This window comes from Gopherus flavomarginatus, chromosome 2 (genome assembly GCF_025201925.1).
Source record: "Gopherus flavomarginatus isolate rGopFla2 chromosome 2, rGopFla2.mat.asm, whole genome shotgun sequence".
NCBI classification, from domain to species: Eukaryota; Metazoa; Chordata; order Testudines; family Testudinidae; genus Gopherus; species Gopherus flavomarginatus.
Genome location: NC_066618.1, coordinates 62,349,888 through 62,369,804, shown reverse-complemented (window position 1 = coordinate 62,369,804; position 19,917 = coordinate 62,349,888). Strand labels below are relative to the sequence as shown.

At 45.0% G+C, this 19,917-nt stretch overlaps 1 protein-coding gene across 2 annotated transcripts in view; it reads left to right on the top strand.

The window, feature by feature from the left end:
• Window positions 1-18,753: 18,753 nt before the first annotated feature.
• RAPGEF5 (Rap guanine nucleotide exchange factor 5) overlaps window positions 18,754-19,917 on the top strand; it is a 227,601-nt gene continuing 226,437 nt past the window's right edge. For both annotated transcript variants that reach the window (XM_050938790.1, XM_050938789.1), the window contains exon 1: window positions 18,754-18,939. In XM_050938790.1, coding sequence (XP_050794747.1) covers window positions 18,754-18,939 — 186 coding nt within the window. The remainder of the gene's footprint in view (window positions 18,940-19,917) is intronic.

Sequence of the window (19,917 nt, the reverse complement as noted above, 5' to 3'; positions counted from 1 at the left end):
GGGGATCCACCACATGTCCCTTTTTATAGTGAGATCTAGGGAATTGAACTGAGGCTTGGTCTACACTACGCGTTTAAACCGATTTTAGCAGCATTAAACCGATTTAACGCTGTACCCGTCCACACTACGAGGCCCTTTATATCGATACAAAGGGCTCTTTAAAGCGGTTTCTGTACTCCTCCCCGACGAGAGTAGTAGCGCTAAAATCGGTATTACCATATTGGATTAGGGTTAGTGTGGCTGCAAATCGATGGTATCCCACAGTGCACCACTGTGACCGCTCTGGACAGCAATCTCAACTCAGATGCAGTGGCCAGGTAAACAGGAAAAGCCCCGCGAATTTTTGATTTTCATTTCCTGTTTGCCCAGCGTGGAGGTCTGATCAGCACGGGTGGCAATGCAGTCCCAAATCCAAAAAGAGCTCCAGCATGGACCGTACGGGAGATGCTGGATCTGATCGCTGTATGGGGAAACAAATCTGTTCTATCAAAGCTCTGTTACAGAAGATAAAATGCCAAAGCGTTTGAAAAAAAAAATCTACAGGCTACACAGTGCTGCGTGACAAATGTAACTGGAAGCCACAGACTCAAATGGATGCTCATGGAGGGAGGGAGGGGGTACTGAGGACTCCAACTATCCCACAGTCCCCAGCAGTCTCCAAAAAGTATTTGCATTCTTGGCTGAGCTCCCAATGCCTGTAGGTTCAAACACATTGTCCGGTGTGGTTCAGGGAATAGCTCGTCAATTTACTCCCCCTGCCATGTGAAAGAAAAGGGAAAGAAATCGTTTCTTGACTTCTTTCAATGTCACCCTATGCCTACTGAATGCTGCTGGTAGACGCGATGCTGCAGCAGTGAAGAGCAGTATCCTCTCCTCTCCCGTCCCCGGTGGTAGATGGTACAATATGACTGATATCCGTCGTCACCATCAGCCCGGGAGTGCTCCTGGCTTGCCTCTGGTGAGGTCGGCCAGGGGCGCTTGGGTAAAAATAGGAATGATTCCTGGTCATTCCCAGTAGATGGTACAGAACGGCTGGTAACCGTTCTCATCATAGCAACTGGGGGCTGAGCTCCATCAGCCCCCTCCCTTTCCTGTGTAAAGAAAAGATTCTGTCCTGCCTGGACTATCATAGCAGCAGCATGCTGGGCTCCTCTCCCCTGCACTGCTTAATGTCCTGCCTGGACTGTCATAGCACCGGGAGGCTGCCTCCCCCTCATTTTATCTCACTAACAAGTCAGTGTTTCTTATTCCTGCATTCTTTATAACTTCATGACACAAATGGGGGGGACACTGCCACAGTAGCCCAGGAAGGTTGGGGGAGGAGGGAAGCAACGGGTGGGGTTGTTGCAGGGGCATCCCCCGTGAATGGCATGTAGCTTATCATTTCTGTGGGATCTGACACGGAGCAGCTGTGCTCTCTGATACACTGGTTCTTTAGTATACTTGCCCCATATTCTAGGCAGGACTCACTCTATTTTTAGAAACCATAAAGGAGGGATTGACTCGGGGAGTCATTCCCAGTTTTGCCTTTGCACCCCCGGCCAATCTCAGCCAGGGGCACACATGATAGCAGCAGACAGTACAGAACGACAGAGAACCGTCATCTCATTGCCAATTTACACCGGCAGCAGACGGTACAGAACAACTAGTAACCATCTCTGCTATCATGCAAAAGCAAATGAATGCTGCTGTGTGGCGCTGGAGTATCACCTCTGTCCGCGGCATCCAGTACACATACGGTGACTGTAAAAAAAAAAAAATAGCTGAACGGGCTCCATGGTTGCCGTGCTATGGCGTCTGCCAGGGCAATCCAGGGGAAAAGGGTGCAAAATGATTGTCTGCCGTTGCTTTCCCGGAGGAAGGAATGACTGATGACATTTACCCAGAACCACCCATGACAATGATTTTTGCCCCATCAGCCACTGGGCTCTCAACCCAGAATTCTAAGGGGCGGGGGACACTGTGGGAACTATGGGATAGCTACGGAATAGCTACCCACAGTGCAATGCTCCAGAAATCTACGCTAGCCTCGGACCATGGACACACACTGCTGAATTAATGTGCTTAGTGTGTCCGCATGCACTCAACTTTATACAATCTGTTTTATAAAATTGGTTTATGTAAAATCGGAATAATCCCGTAGTGTAGACGTACCCTGAGCCCATAGTGAATTAAGTCTGATTCCATTAACTGATTTTGCATGCATGTTGATGTGGTATCACTGGGTTCTTGTACTTAGGTGCAGGTGCATTTCCCATTGCCCAATTTCAAGGCTTTGGCTGCTGTCATGTGACCTTGAGTCACCTCACTCTGCTGAAATGTGCATGCACCTAACCAACCAACCCTCTGTTGCATGTGGCCATGACTAAAAGAACAAACATAGTTAGCTTGAACTCTGTAGCTTTTGTAATCAAAGTTTCTATTGAATGACAAAGGAGCCCTCTCTATACAACCTGATACCTATAACTTTGCATGGATGGTCTATCATTTTATTTAAAACATAATTACAGAAAACAGCAAAGGCCCAGATCCACAAAGGGATTTGATGTTATGATCTCAGTGTCACAAAACCTAGAAAAACACAGAACAACAATGCACTGAACAAATTCTGAGTGAAGACCCTACGGTCCTATACAGTGAATAGGGAAAAATAGGTGCCTCAGCATGTGATCCACAAAAGGCAGGGTGTGTTGTAAGCCCTTCCCCTCTCACAGAGAAAGGCACCTAAGTCTGGGCTGCAGGGAGGTGCCTATCTCTGCTTTGTGATCCATGATCTCACTGCAGAACTCCATCTGGTAGGTGTGCTTAGAGGCCTCCTAACTCCACACAAACCACTTCAGATGGTGGTGGGGAGAGTAGGTGCAGGGGAATAACCTCCCTTGTAACTAGGGTTGGATGGATGAGATTTTTAACAGTAAATGTTGGAGAACATCAGTTTCACCATACACATACACATTGAAAAAAATTTCCATTGATGATCAAAATTCACAGATAAGCAGCATTACCATGCCTGAGAACTTATTAGAATTCAATGTAAGGATATTTACTTTGTATTATGCCTGTCAATTAATTACAGTTAAATCATGTGATTAACTCTGTCATAACATTTCTTCCCAGATCTGGACTTTAGCGTCCAAACTATGGGTGTTAGCATGAAAACCTCCAAGCTTAGTTACCAGCTTGGACCTGGTACCGCTGCCACCAGCTAAGAATTATACAGTGCCTAGCTCATTGTGGTCTCCCCAAAACCTTCCCTGGGGGACCCCCAGACTTAGATGCCTTGAGTCTTACAACAAAGGGAAATAACCCCCTCCCCTTGCTTCCTTGTTACTTCCTCCCAGGCTCCCCTCCCTGGACGACCCTAGGAGATTCCCTGCTTCCAGTCCTGGAAACACAAATACTGAGAGATCTAATCTCTCCCCCTCACCCAGAAGGTATGCAAAGTCAGGCTTAGTAAAATCTAACACAAAGAGATTTTCCCCTTGACTTCTTCCTCCCACCAATTCCCTGGTGAGCTGCAGACTCAATTCCCTGGAGTCCCCACTAAAGAAAAATTCCAACAGGTCTTAAAAAGAAAGCTTTATATAAAAAGAAAGAAAAAAGGACATTAAAAATAGGCTCTGTATCAAGTTGACAATATACAGGGTCAATTGCTTAAAAGAAAAATGAATAAACAGCCTTATCCAAAAAAATACAATTTAAAACATTCCAGCAACTACACACATATAAATACAAAAGAAAACAATATAAACCTATTGTCTTACTATCCTTGTACTTACAACTTGGAAACAGAAGATTAGAAAACCAGGAGATAGAAAAATCACTCTCAGAGCCGAGAGGGCACAGACACAAGACAAAGAACTCACACCCAAAACTTCCCTCCACCCAGATTTGAAAAAGTCTTGTTTCCTGATTGGTCCTCTGGTCAGGTGTTTCAGGTTACTGGTGTTACCCCTTTAAAGGTAAAAGAACATTAACCCTTAGCTATCTGTTTATGACAAACTCAAAAAATTTAATCACAATTAATTGCAGTTTTTTATAGCACTTTTAAACAATAGAATACCAATTGAAATATATTAGCTATTTTTGGATGTTTTTCTTCCTCATTTTCAAATATATTGAGTTAAATTAAAACAGAATACAAAGTGTACAATGCTAACTTTGTTATTTGTATTACAAATATTTGCACAGTAAAAATGATAAACAAAAGAAATAGAATTTTTCAATTCACCTCATACGTGTCATAGTGCAATCTCTTTATCGTGAAAGTATTTACCAATGTAGATTTTTTTGTTACATAACTTCACTCAAAAACAAGACAGTGTAAAACTTTAGAGCCTACTGTCTGTTACAGCTGTCCCCCTGCTGCATTCCTTTTTCCCCTCTCCTTTCTGTTTGTCCTGTGTGGCCGCCCCTCCTGGCCATTGTGCTAACTAAAGTCACAGCCCTATTCATAGGAATGGCTTGTACAGACTAACTGGAGCCATTGCTCTGCCTAGGGAGGGGGCTTCTTGCTTCTTTGTTTGGCTCCTTTGTTCAGACCCGGGCTCAGTGTGGGAGGCGCTGCCCAGAAATGCAAGACCTGAAGTGGCCAACTAATTAAGCATATGAGTCATACCTGTGGCTCAGAACATGCCCAGGAATGCCTATGCTTACCTGCAGCCTTTCCCTGCTTTCTCTCCTCCCCTGTATCAAGAGGAGCCAATCAAAAGTACTGGTGAGAAACTGCCTGAGTTTGCCTTTAAAGCCGGACATTTTCTGATCAGACCTCGGAGAAGGTCCTTGCTTTGCCACCTGGTCTGATCAGCTAGGGGTCTTTGGGGGGCCCTTTCCCCGCTCTCGTTTGTTTTTGAGTGTACTCCCGTTTTTAAACTCCCCTCCCACGAACAACGAATTTGTGCCTGGAGATCTCCTGATTATTGTAAGCGAATCAAGTCCTCTCTCCATCCTCTGATGCTACTGCTGTTCCTGCCTCTGTGCTTGCTGCTGTCCTGGGGATTGGTAAGAACTCCCTCTTGCAGACTCCCCCTCTCCTAGCTGCTGGCCTTGTTTCCCCAGCAGACAGACCCAAGCTAACTCCTTGGTCTGTATCTGTAATCTGTTTCTTGCTCCGCAGCGCCTTTGCTGCTAAAAATAAGCCTGTGCCGCTGCTAAGCGGTGCCTTCCTGGACTGTATCCTGGGCCGCCGGCTTGCAGCCGCCCCACTGCTGCCGCCTCCCCTCTCCCCCCCAGGGGCTGTACCCTGGGCACACACCACTCTGCCCTCTGGAACTGCTCCCCCTCCCAATCAAAGAACCGGCATAGTGTAAGGTGCACCTATTAGAATCAGGTTCTTAGTCTAGATAAGTTGTAATTTCATTTTGCATAGCTGTAGTTAAGTTAGGTTTAAAGAATTGTTTGTATTGTGCTCTGTAAATTAAGTTTAAAAAAGAATTGTTGCATCATGTTCTGTTACTTGCTAATTTGTGTAGTCTTGGTTAAGTTAGATCATAAATGAGATTTTGCTGTGTTCTGTATAACTGTGGTTAAGTTTGTCTTCCCGCTGCCCTAACCCCTCCCCAAGCTTGCCCGTGCCTCCCCCCGAGCTCCCCAGTCACTCGTTGCAGTCTCTCTGCTGTTTAAACTTGCAGCCTGTCTGCTCTCTGTGTCTCCCCGAGTTTAAATCTCCCTCCGCAGCGCCTTTGCCTTTGGTCTCTGCTCCACCATGTGCTCCTCTTCCCCCATCCCCCAATCTCATTCCTCTACCACTGCCTTTCTCTCTCTCTCTCTCTTTTAATCCCTTCCCCCATGTGTTCACCCCGCTCCTACTGCTGCCAAACCTCAATTGTATTACTGAAGTCTGGCATAAAACCCCATTGGTTACCCTTTTTCTCTCTGACACACCTCACATTTTACATTTACACCAGTGTGACACATTTTTACCTAGAGTTGTTGGTCATTTAACACATTTTACCCATAACTGTTAGTTGGTTATATGCTGCTGTGACACACCCTTTACATAGAAATTGTTAGCTACCTGTTACATTTATACTTCAGTGTTAATTGGTTACCAACTGTATTGTACCCCACTATTGAACCCCCCTATACTATTTACTAAAAGAAACCCCTCCCCAATTGTCTACCTTAACAAACCCCATACCCCTCACTACTGAATTTTCCCTGTTTTTGCATTTTCTTAATAAAGTTTATTTTGCACCCCACCAGTGCAGTAGTTGTCCCCCAAGATCCTCTACCTGCTGGCAGGGTCACCTACAAGTCCACTCAGTCCTCCTCCTTGTTCAAATCACTAAGACAAACAAGTTTTGTTTACATTTACGGGAGATAATGCTTCCCACTTCCTATTTACAATGTCATCTGAAAGTGAGAACAGGCATTCACATGACACTTTTGTAGCCGGCATTGCAAGGTATTTACATGCCAGATATACTAAACATTCATATGCCCCTTCATGCTTTGGCTACCATTCCAGAGGACATGCTCCCATGCTGATGATGCTCATTTAAAAAAACGTGTTAATTAAATTTTGACTGAACTCCTTGGGGAAGAACCGTATGTTTCCTGCTCTGTTTTACCTGCATTCTGCCATGTATTTCATATTATAGCAGTCTTGCATGATGACTCAGCACATGTTGTTCATTTTAAGAACACTTTCACAGCAGATTTGACAACACGCAAATAAGGTACCGATGTGAGATTTCTAAAGATTGCTACAGCACTCGACTCAAGATTTAAGAATCTGAAGTGCCTTCCAAAATCTGAGAGGGATGGGGTGTGGAGCATGCTTTCAGAAGTCTTAAAAGAGCAACACTGCAATGCAGAAACTACAGAACCCAAACCATTAAAAAAGAAAATCAACCTTCTGCTGGTGGCATCTGATTCAGATGATGAAAGTGAACATACATCAGTCTGCACTGCTTTGGATTGTTATCAAGCAGAACCGATCATCAGTATGGACGCATGTCCTCTAGAATGGTGGTTGAAGCATGAAGGGACATGAATCTTTAGCACATCTGGCATGTAAATATCTTGCAAAGCCCACGGCAACACTGCCATACAAACGTCAGTTGTCACTTTCAGGTGACATTGTAAACAAGAAAAGGGCAGCATTATCCCCTGCAAATGTAAACAAAATTGTTGATCTGAGTGACTGGCTGAACAAGAAGTAGGACTGAGTGGACTTGTAGGCTCTAAAGTTTTACATTTGTTTTATTTTTGAATGCAAGTTTTTTTGTACATAATTCTATATGTGTAAGTACTACTTTCATGATAAAGAGATTGCATTACAGTACTTGTATGAGGTGAATTGAAAAATACTATTTGTTTTTTACAGCACTGATATTTGTAATAAAAATAAATATAAAGTGAGCACTGCACACTTTGTATTCTGTGTTGTAATTGAAATCAATATATTTGAAAATGTAGAAAACATCCAAAATATTTAAATAAATAGTATTCTATTAACAGTGCAAATAATTGCATGATTGATTAATTTTTTTAATCGCTTGACAGCCCTACTTTGTATATTTTGATGTTTACAATTTGTGTTTTAACTGTTATCAAGATTTAACTTTTTGAATATCAATGTCTACTCTCATTAAATTGTTGTCTGATGCCCCTTAGCTTTCCAAAATGGAAAATTTAAATCAATTAACATTGAAAAAAATTAAACTTGCAGAGTTGTGCAAAATTGTGGAATTTAAACTGATAAAAATTAAAAAATGCTAAAAATAAACACAAATATCTGAAGTTGTAAAAAATAAATAAATAAAAATGGAATTGTGCCAATCCTACTTCTAACCTTTAGCTCAGTGGTTAGAGTACTTACCCAGGGTGTGGGACACTGCTGATTCATAGAATATCAGGGTTGGAAGGGACATCAGGAGGTCAGCTAGTCCAACCCCCTGCTCAAAGCAGGACCAATCCCCAGAGAGCTTTTTTGCTCCAAATTGTCCTGTCAAGGATTGAGCTCACAACACTAGGTTTAGTAGGCCAATGCTCAAATCAGTGAGCTATCCCGCCCCAAGAATCCCCCAACCCTGCCTGCTGAGGAGAGGATTTAAATAAGTTTCTACCATCCTTCAGTTGAGTGCCCTAATTACTGGGCTATGAAGTGATTCTCATGCTTTGTCCTAATGAATATTTAATTAAAGTAGAACAACATCAGTAGCAGAGGTTGGGGGGGACCCACATCATAATTCATAGTTGAGTGGTTAGAGCACTCAATTTATAGGTGGCTGATCACTGCTCAAATCCCATTTCCTCATCAGGTAAAGGAGAGACTTGGACCAGTGCTTTCTTATATTCTGGGTAAGTACCCTAACCAAAGGGCTCAAGGAGTGCCTCTCCTCTAGGGCTGTTTCTGTGTCAAGTTGGGTGGTCTCCGAGTACACCTACTGTGCTGGACCCCACAGAGAAGATAGGCATTCGCCTTGCTCTCCTTCCCTGACTTGTGGATCACACAAGGGATTATGCAAGAGATAGGTGGCCAGATGCTTAGAGTGAGGTAGTAGTGTGCATGCCCACCAAGCATACGTGCCTAGGGAAATTTTACAGTGGAAATTTAGGTGCCAAGTGAGTTTAGACACCTATAGAGTAAGGCGGCAACTGAGCAGGAGTCTTGTGGATCACATTAGCACCTAAAAATTGGACTTAGGTGCCTAAATCTAGGAGTTAAGCAACGAAGTACCTCTGTGGACGTGGGCCACAGTAACTTCTTTTAAAACTCTCTTCCACTGCCTCTTAAAGACTAATCCTGCAGTCCTTACGCAGGCAAAATGTACAGTGAAATCCTGTAAGGACTGCTGGGTTGGGACCTTAGGACTTGTCTACACACAGTTTTTGTATTGCTAAATTATGTTGGCTTATGAATTGATACAGTTAAAGCAGAACAAACCCCCTAGTGTGGACACAATTGTACCAGTATAAAGGTGCTTATCAGTAGCCATACTGCAGTCACACTGGTATAAAGGTGCTTATAGCAGTAGCTATACTGGCATAAGCACTTTTATACTGATATTACTGTGTCTACACAAGAAGTTGTACTGATTTATCTATACTGGTAGAAAATCAAGCCCCTGGCTGAAATAGTTAAACTGATATAGCTACTGTGTAGATCAGGTCTTAGTCTCATTTAAATTTCCTAATAGATTTTAGTTTCCTTTCTAGTATGAGCCTCAGGTTTGCCACTGAAGAGCTGCAGTAGTAAGTTGTAGGAAGTAACCAAGCATAATTGTATGAAGAAAAACTTGTTTAAAAACATTTTATTAGAAACAAGATATTGTGAGATGGATTAATATTAAAAATCCTAGTATTTCTGGCAATCAATTAACATTTATTTGATTTTCACCCCCCTCCAGTTTCTCACATAGTTAGAATGAAAATATTTAACTGATACTAATATACCTGGAAATGGTTTGTCAGTGTAGATAGTTAATACTGAGAACAGAAAATATTCAGCAGGTGGTATCATGTAATATCCTGCATATAAGAGAGATGAGGCCCAGTTCTGCTCCCGTTAGGGTGACCAGATGTCCTGATATTTGGGGCTTTTTCTTATATAGGTGCCTATTACCCCCACCCCATCTTGATTTCTCACTCTTGCTATCTGGTTACCCTAACTCCCATATAGATAAGGAGGACTTCAGAAGGAGCAGGAGCAGATCTGTATGCAAATTTTTACTAATAACAAACATTAACAGAAGAAATGTTCAGTGAAAGTTGAATGTGTATGTATACCACAGGTCTAAGAATCCTAACTTCCATATCTGTACATGCTTAACAGTTATGGAGAGAAAGGTAAGTATACTCACAGGTCATGTAGGGGAAATTTTATTTTAAAGGCACAAATGGCCTAATTCACATTCTCTTTCAATGAGAACTGGGCACCTGAGATTTTCAAAGGCCTAAGTGGCCCTTGCAATCTCTTAAATAAATGTACAGATGAAATGACTCTGGATTTTTGATTACAGCTATCATGACAGTTACTGATTCCAGGATTTTTTTAAAAAATGTAAGGCTATTAATGACTTGTCATTCTGAAATTTGTGTGTTGGTAAAAATACACAATGAATAAATGTTACTGAGGATCATAACCGCTTCAGAGTGTAATCCTGGAGCGTAAGGGAAAGAACAATAGCTTAATGACAAAATTGTTTGGACAAGAGAGGGTCAGACAGGCAGTGAGAACTATAAGAGTTTTAATTTCCCAGAGGAGTCATAAGGATCCACTCTTCCTAGTATGTGAAAAAGACTGATATAATTAAAGAGTTGCCAGGTTCATTAGCTCTGGCAATTCATGCTTACCACAGCATGTGCAGTGTTCCTGTTATTTGGTTATGGTTATGTTGTGTCCAAAACAATGCATGTGACTTTTAACTGTATTTACATTAGTTTTGCCCATTTCATCATGACTGATACAGTGACTCTTAAAAATGACTAAATGATAGTATGAGCCGCATTAAGATTTAAGATTCCAAACTCTCTTCTCTGGAAGAGCAATAATTCAGACTCCAATAATAACAGTAACAGAAGCTTACTAGCCCACTAGTGCACTTTAGGGGTCTTAGTCTGAAGTTTTAAAGAACCAATAGCAGAGAGTGTTTCCTAGTCCCACTCATGAGGGGGTGGGAGGCAATCTGACCATCCATTTGAAGATATCTTGGTCTTTGGAAAGAAGGTCTCCCAAAGATCTGAGAGGATGAAGCAGGGCAGCTCTAAGTGCACTGTAGAACTAAAAGGGGCAAGTTTGCTGTCTTGTTCAGATGGTAAGGTGAGGAGGTTTGAAGGTCATGGAAAGAGAAAATTAATAGTGGAAGCTTCAGTATTTACAATTATTTCAAAGGCAATAACATACTAAACTTGAAACAGTGAAGCTGAAATAAAATGTGTGAATAACCTCAACTCAGTTAGGAAGAATGACATCTTATGAGCTCATTTTCAACCAAGTCCCTAAAGGATATTTTTTGTGTATTACAAATCCACAACTATGGTCAATGCTGTAAATAGACAATTTTCTAAAGCACAACAAATAAAGTAAAAATAAAAATCTAAAATTTTAAGTGAAATTCCCTCAATGATCAGATGAGAAAAAGCTGCCACCTCAAAAGACTTATCCAAGTTGAACCACTGACAGCAGAATAGAGCATCAACAGCGATCAAAGTGAGTATTATGGTTTTGTTTCAGAGACAGACATATAAATTGAGATTTTCAAAGCAGACCATTGACTTTCATGGAAGATGTGTTGCTAAATCCCCTGGACTCCTTTTTAAAATATCAATAAGAATGGATACAAAAAAGGCATTGTTGTGGTTTACACTGGCCTTTTGAGGCTAGAGGGTGAAGTCTCAGGGGCCAGACTACCCTATTCCTGGCGTTCTGGGGATGACAGAAGACCCAAGGAAAGATAGAAGCAGATGCTGAGAGAGATGAAACTGGACTAACAGCATCTGAAAAATCTCCAGGCTACTATTCTCTTCAGGGCCCAGGACCAGGAATCTTGTAGTGTAGAACAGGGCACACCTCTTCCTCAGCCAACCAAAATGAGTTCTGGGAAGGAGGCCAGCATATGCCCTGCTGGTTCCCGCATAAGAGAGACTATACTACACTACCAGACCCCTAAGTGTTGTAGTTATACCAACCTAACTAGCAATATAGACAGCACTACGTTGACGGGAAGGTTTCTCCCATTGGCATAGCTATTGTATCCTATGGAGGTGGAATACCTACGCCCATGGAAGAAGTTCTACTGTCAGCATGGGTATTGTCTTCACTAAGTGCTACCGACAAGCCCGAGACAGTAGCAGGAAGAGAACTACTTGCTTGCCTGATTCCTCTAGGTCAGGGAGAATGAGATTGGCCTCTGCTCCATTAGGAATGCCTGGGAGAATGAAAGGAATATGATTGTGCAGATTTATTGCTGTTGCAAGTTTTCCTTTATTTGAGAGAATTTGCTGCCAGTCTGGGCAGAGCTGAGTGCAAGCAGTTTAAATGGTAGCTAGGAGAAGCTGGCTCAGGGACAGTGCCTATTATAGGCATGTTCAGTGGCTCCCCATATCTGGCTCTTGATTCCCAACGCCTATTTCTGTTACTGAAACCTCTGTACAATAATTCTTCGTTTTTATAGCGGTGAATACCAAAGACGTATAAGTTAATTATAGTATTTATTGATTATCCTAACAGCATCAGAAAGCCAGAACATTTTAAATCTCAAATGAATGTTTATTATGCTTTGTCAGGAAGAGTCTAATTCAAGATAATTATGTTTTGCAATTTTTCTATCTATTTACATAACTAATGAAATGCACTCAGGCATGAAGCATCTTCGATTATTTTATGGCATTTCTTTTGATTATGAGTTAAAAAAAACAAACACATTCAAAATAGCCAAATACTCCATGTGTCTGGTCCTACATATGCAAAAGTCCAGTTGACTTAAATGGGCTCAAAACTTTGTTTTGTGCAGTCTTCAAGAATACGGGAGCTGACATGCAGGTGACAGGACAATACTTGTACTGACCCTATACATGGATGTGAGTTCAGGTTCCATATTCCTTGGCTAGGGTGCTGGAAAGGCAATGAAATCATCAAAGTTAGAGATGGAGAAGACCTATTTGGTCATCCAGTCCATCTCCAAGCCAGTGCAGTATTTTTTTCCCAAAGTATATTTTTTGTGGGTTGTCTGTCTAGTTTTAAGTGTTCCAAGCAATGCTTTACTTAGGAGACTCTTCACAGGTTTATATGTCCCTGTTTACATTTTTTCCCGGAGCTTTGACCTAAATTTACCTTTTCTTAATTTAATCCCATTGCTTCTAGTTATTGCTCCTATTGTATTACTCAAATGACAGTAATGCACTTTGATAAAGTGTTGATGAATTATTTAATGTGATACACAGGAGTATAACTAGAAGTAATAGTAGTAATTACAGTAGTTGTAATTATAGTATTGCTTAGAGATTTGGACAGAGATCAGAGCCCTATTGTGCAGAACTGAAACAAGGGATCCACGATCCCTTTGGGTGCAGATCCACCTGTCCTCATATCACAGTGTGAGCTGTGAAAACCTGCAGTGAGTAATCCCAGCACCAGTCAATACAGTTGTCTCTAACACAGTGGAGGGCAGTTGGACTGCATGCAGATGAGGGAGAGAGAGTACAGTTCTGAAGAACATAATACAACACATATTGCACACTGAGGGTTTAGCTACACTTGCAGATGTGCAGCGCTGGGAGTTAAAGCTGTCTACGTACAGCTGTGTAGGGAAAGCACTGGAGTATGGCCACACTGACAGCTACCAGTGCTGCAGTGTGGCCACATTTGCAGCATTTGCAGCGGTGTTGGAGCACCTCATCCCATTTTGGCGCCATTTTGGCGCCGTGGGTTGTGGGAAGGGGGCGAAGGGTGCGGGTCATTCTGCTTCCTGTCCCAACGCCCCGTGATGCATCGCTTCGTATCCCAGCAATCTCTGTTTTTCTGTCCACGTTTGGCACCACCTTGACTCTCTCAACGGTTTCTGTGCAGCATGATTTCTGTGGGAAATGGAGCCCGAACTGCTGAGAAGTATGCTGACAAGTCTCGCCAGCACATCACATTTGGCAGTTAAGCTATTCCTTCAGCTCCAGAGTGACAGTGAGGAGTCCAACGGTGATATCAAGTCAGACATGTATGACACTAAATTGCTTGTGGCATTCACAGAAATGCTCAGCACCATGGAACGCCGCTTTTGGGCTCGGGAAACAAGCACTGAGTGGTGGGATCACATCGTCATGGAAGTCTGGGATGACGAGCAGTGGCTGCAGAACTTTCGGATGAGAAAAGCGACTTTCATGGGACTATGTGCTGAGCTTGCCCCCACCCTGTGGCGCAAGGACACGAGATTGAGAGCTGCCCTGATGATGGAGAAGTGGGTGACTATTGCAGTCTGGAAACTTGCAACTCCAGACAGCTACAGATCAGTCGGGAACCAGTTTGGAGTGGGAAAGTCGACCGTTGGAATCGGGTTGATGCAAGTTTACAGGGCCATTAATCGCATCCTGCTAAGAAGAACCGTGACTCTGGGGAACGTGCAGGACATTGTGGATGGCTTTGCACAAATGGGTTTCCCTAACTGTGGAGGGGCAATAGATGGGACGCATATTCCTATTCTGGCACCACCCCACCTAGCATCCGAGTATGTTTATCCGAAGGGGTATTTCTCTATGGTTCTCCAGGCGCTTATGGATCACTGTGGGCGTTTCATTGACATTAACACAGGCTGGCCTGGAAAGGTGCATGATGCACGCATCTTTTGGAACACTGGCCTGTTCCGGAAGCTGCAGGCCAGGACTTTTTTCGCAGACCGGAAGATCACAGTAGGGGACGTTGAAATGCCTATTGTGATCCTTGGAGACCCCGCTTACCCGTTAATGCCTTGGCTCATGAAACCGTATACAAGGAAGCTTGACAGGAGCAAGGACTTGTTCAACTACAGGCTGAGCAGGTGCTGAATGACTATGGAGTGTGCTTTTGGCCGTTTAAAGGGGCGCTGGCGATCTCTGTATGGGAAGCTAGTCTTGGGGGAAAGCAGCATCCCTGTGGTTATATCCGTGTGCGGTACCATCCATAATATTTGTGAAGGGAAGGGTTAAAGATTCAGTCAGGCATGGGCCTCCAAGGTTCAATGCCTGGAGGCTGAATTTGCACAGCCAGAGAGCAGGGCTACTAGAGAGGCCCAACACAGGGCTTCAAGGATGAGGGATGCCTTGAGGAAGGAATTTGAGGCTGAAAACCAACAGTAATGTTTGGTGCCTTGCACGGGAGTGAAGTGCAGTGGTTACAATGTTAGTAGGAATCTGTTTTTCCTAAGCTGATTTGCAGTGCCTGTTTCTTTCCTGGGCTATGGTATCTTTTACTTTCTGCAATAATAAAGACTGTTTTCAAAGCCAAGATTTCATTTATTAAAAGAAAATAACTTTCTTGACAGACACAGAACATTTTGGGAATGTAAAAGGGCAGGGGGGTGGGGTGGTGAACTGTACAGTCACAGGTTTGAATATGTCCTGTCTGGAGTGCTGTGCAATGACTGCTGCACTTCAGGATGCCTATACTGCATGGTGATGGGGGTTGAGTGCAGAGGGTAAGGGTCGTAGTTCTCAGGGCTGGTTGGTGAACGTACAGGTGTTGGGGGCAGCTGGTGGTGGTAAGAACCTGGATGCTGGGGAAGGGGGTTTTGAGCTGACATTGGGCACAAGGGAAAGAGCTTTGGGACTGGGGGGCTGGTGCGGTAGTGCTCTGCCTGCATGGCTATGAGCGCCTGGATAGAGTCCGCTTGGCCCGCCAGGATGCTTATCAGCTGCTTTGTGCTTTTCTTCTTGGCTGCTGCATTTTTCTGGTGGATCCTGCTTTCCCTTTCCCTCCAGTCCTGCACTTTTTGATTCTCTGTGACAGAGTGATCCATAACTGCTTTCAGCAGGTCTTCTTTGCTTTTTCGTGGCTTCTTCTGGAGGTTTTGGAATCTTTGAGCTGTTGATAACACGGGCAGTCAAGAACTCAAGGTTGCTTGTGGAAAGGCAAAAAAGGCATCACTTAACAGAGACAGCATTGTTTATATATCAGACAGTTATTCTCACACAGTGAAGGAGTAACATTCTTCACAATAGCATAATTTTCCCATACCAAAGAGAGCGCACATATCTCACAGGAGCCCAGAAATAGTGAGTAAGGGGGACTGATTGCTTCAGGGCTGTACTGTCTTCGGGGTTTCTGTGCATTGGGGAAAGCAAACAGCTGCAGGGGGCATCTACACTGAACACTCTCCCAACATTTTCCACAGGAGTTGATCCTGGAAGATATCTTGCTGCTGCGGGTCACCTGGGAAGAGCGGGAGGGTCTTCTACAGCCATGCAGATTCTGTGAGCAGCAATGGTCCCCCCACCCCTCGCTATTCCACATCTAGGCACGCATGCATGCATGCAGAACCCTCCCTCCTCTCCTGAAAAACTTCCATCCTGAAAATATAAGCCGCTTACCGGGAACCTGTTCCTCTGTTTGTTCTCTGCCGAGTACCGGCTGCTGTGACTGGCTACCTTCCTCCTGGCTTGAGAAGAGCACTTGGCTGATTGGCGGTGGGGTCACTCCCAAGTATCGCGTCCAGCTCTTTGTAAAAACGGCAGGTCGTGGGAGCAGCGCTGGAGCAGCGGTTTCTCTCGCGGGCTTTGCAATAGGCACGCCGCAGCTCCTTCACTTTAACTCTGCACTGCAGCGTGTCCCGGTCATGGCCCCTTTCCAACATGGCCCTTGATACCTGCCCAAAGGTATCATAATTCCTACGGCTGGAGCGCAGCTGGGACTGCACAGCTTCCTCCGCCAAACACTGATGAGGTCCAGCAACTCGCCATTGCTTCATGCTGGGGCTTGTTTGGCACGTGGAGGCATAGTCACCTGGAAAGATTCACTGATTGCACTCCACACCTAGCTGAGCAAACAGGAAGAGGATTTTTAAAATTCCCAGGGCATTTAAAGGGCGGGTCACCTGAGACCAGGGCAGTAGAGTTGGAACTGATGAGCAGAGTGGCTGAACAGGCATTCTGGGATACCTCCGAATACCTCTGGAGGCCAATTACAGCGCTTTTGGTGGCCACACTGGTGGAGCAGCGCTGCATCACCAGCGCTGCAGTCGTTATTCCCCAGGCCGAGGTGGAGTACAGCCAGCGCTGTAGCCAGGGAGATACAGCTCTGTATTGCCTTGCAAGTGTGGACGGTGAGTGAGTTGCAGCGCTGTAAAGCCACCACCAGCGCTGCAACTCTCCAGTGTAGCCAAGCCCTGAGTCATTCCTCATGTCTGCTGATTGTAGGACAGCATTGCCTGAAATAAACGGGAGACTTGTCTACACTACAGGTTATATCTGTATAATTTATGTCGCTCAAGGGTGTGAATAAGCCACACCCGAGTGATGTAAGTTACACCAACCTAAGTGCCAGCATGGACAGCCCTATGTTGGCTACTGCCTCTCAGGGAGGTGTTTTTATGATGCCAACAGGAGATCCCTCTCCTGCTGGCAGAGTCTTCAACAGGCGTGCTACAGTGCTGCAGCTGCATCAGTGCAGCAATGCCGCTGTAGCGCTTCTAGTGGAGCCTAGCTGTAGTGTACATCCCCAGTGGCTCTTGCACTCCAGGGGCAGAGTTAATGTTGCAAGATAGGGCTGGTGTGTGCCTTATCTCTATATTTTCTAGTTGTCAGAGGTTTAACTATAGGCACGTTCATTGTTCTGGCAGGGCACAAGGCACTGATAGTCAGTCATAACTCTGAGCTTTGGGTGGCAAATAAGAAGAGCCACCCTTTATCTCAAGCAATTTGCACTCTAACTAGACAAGATGGATAAGGGGTATGAGAAAGCAATTGAGACAGACAGATTAAGGTGACCAAGCTCATGTGAGAAGTCTGGAATTGAAACTAAATTTCCTGAGTTCCAGCCTTAATCACAAGACTATGTTGCCTGTCTGTTGTTAGAGCAAGTAAATTGTCATATATCATGGGTTCTTTTCCCATTTCTGCCAGTGACTAGTGCCTCAGTTTTCCTGGCCCTAATTCCTTTTTACAGGATATAAGTCCAATTGAAGCCAATCATTTACTTATATAGGGGAAGTTTTATGCATATTTGTAAAACATGGATAATACCTCCTTCCCTAGAATTCTGTGAGGCTTAATTCATTAATGTTTGTAAAGTGTATTGAGATTTGGGGATTGAAAATCATCATAGCAGAGCAAAAATACTCAGACCTCATTTAATCGGGACTCCTTACTTCCTAAATCCCTGTCTATGCTAGGATTATGTTGCTAATCTTTCCCACCATTGTCACCAGTTTCAGCTCCACCAGCGGGTCTAATGAGGGTGTGTGAGCACAGACAAAGACTCCAGGCTGCTGCTGCTGCTAGTTTTAAGCACGTCCTCCAAGCCTGCTCAGAGCAGGTGAAGATGACATGGCTAGAGCTGTGTGAATAACTGATTAAACTAAACAAAAAAAAGTTTTAAGCTGACCCAAAATGAAAATTTGTAGGCAAAACAAAAAAGTCTAAAAAAATTCCATTTTAGGTCAACCTTTTGATCGACCTGAAACAAAATGTGTGTTTAGTTTTCAAAGGGTGGCGTGTGTGGGTTTTTTTTGTTTGGTCTTTATTTTAATAAAATGGAAATTATATTCAACACCAAAAGTCATTTTGAAGGGAAACATCACAAGGTCTGATTTTGAAAATGTCACAACAGAACATTGATGCATTTTTTTAAAATTTTTTTGGTCATTAAAGGAATGATTTGGTTAACCCACATCTGCATTTTTCAGGTGGGAAACTTTTGCCCAGCTCTCTCTAGCCATGGTCCTGGTATCACCGCTGGTCTTCACTACCATTCCCCGTTGGAATTGCAGCCGTGCTGGTTAATCGGGTAACCGATTGCGTAGGACGGAGGGAGGTGGGTGGATGCTGACAGCCAAGGAGTTAACAGGACTTTATTCTGATTGCTCCCCACATCTCCTCCGCCCTACCGCTCACCTGCGCTTTATCACTGCCAGAGCCACTGAGCGGGCAGGGAGCCGCGTCCCCAGGGCGAGAAGGAAAAGGTGGAGAGAGCCTGGCTGCGGGAGCGTTTCCTGCACCTGTGGGATGACTCAGCGGGCCCCTCGGCCCCGTGCGCAGCGCAGCGGGGCGCGCCGCCGGCGGGCAGGGGAGCGCCCGGGGCCGTGAGTGACAGCGGGGAGCCAGCCCTGGCCGGAGGGCTGCGGGATGGCCGTGGGCTCCGGCAAGATGCAGCCCCAGTGCGACAGCGCGGAGCCCGCCTTGAGCCGCAAGCCGAGCGCCAGGCACCACGAGCCGCAGCAAGTGCAGCTGCGGCAGAAGCTGAGGGAGCTGCCGGCGCGGCTGCGGAGCGGGCTCACGCTGCGCAGGAAGAACCCCGCCGCCGGGGGCCGGGTGAGTGAGTGACCCGCTGGCCCTGCCAGCAGCCCCCCCGCTGACAGCCCAGGAGTCCCATTTCCTGCGGAGGGGAGGTGCCAGTAACTGCGCCTTTCCTCCCCCGTGCACAAGGGAGTCGGCTCGGCTGCCTGGCTTGTGCCCGCCCGGGCAGGAGGGGGTGGGGCTCTCCCGCGAGGCACCAGTGCAGGTGTCCTGCTCCAACCTAGAAAGCTCGGTGCCTTCTCCGGCTGCGGCAATAAGCGGCTCTGAAGCGTTTCCCCGCCCGCCTCTGTGATCTGCAAGGAAGTGGGGTTTGCGGCATGCCACGCCAGGGGCTGTGTTCAAAGGCTGGCGCGGGTCTGGGTGTCGTGGTTTGTTCTGCCCCAGTCTGGTGTAAGCCCCGCCGACAGTGCTCCGGCAGGCGGGGCTTTTTGGCTAGCACGTTAGTCAGCCGTCTCTGCTTTAGCCCTGGAGTAGCGCTTCATGGATGCACAACGGGCAGGATTTACTCTGGAAGTCAGAAGCAGGGCTGGCTGGGAAATGGCTTTCCACCCTGCAGCATTTCAAAATAGTAAAATGTTTCCTGTTGGGACCAACCAGGGCTTTTGAAATTTATTGCCCCCCCCCCCCAAAAAAAAAAAAGAAAAAAGTGGGGACGGGGGGAGAGACACCTACTCCAGAATAGCTAATAGTCTACCGATTAGAGCACTTATCGGAGACACAGGTTGAAACCCCTGGTTTGAATCAGTGCTTTACTCACTAGCTGATTGACTACTGTTGGCCTGGGTCTCTCTCCTGGAGCAGAAATTCCATCCTGGACCAGAGAAACCGTTCCTGATGAAAGTTTTGTTGAAACGGGTACATTCCTGTGAAAAATTTTGTTTTCAACCAATCCTGTTCTGACAACAAAGTGTTTTGCTGAAAAATTTCTGGCCAGTTCTAGATATAAGGGGCTTCTGTGGCAATGTAAAAAGATCTTAAAGCACAACAATGAAT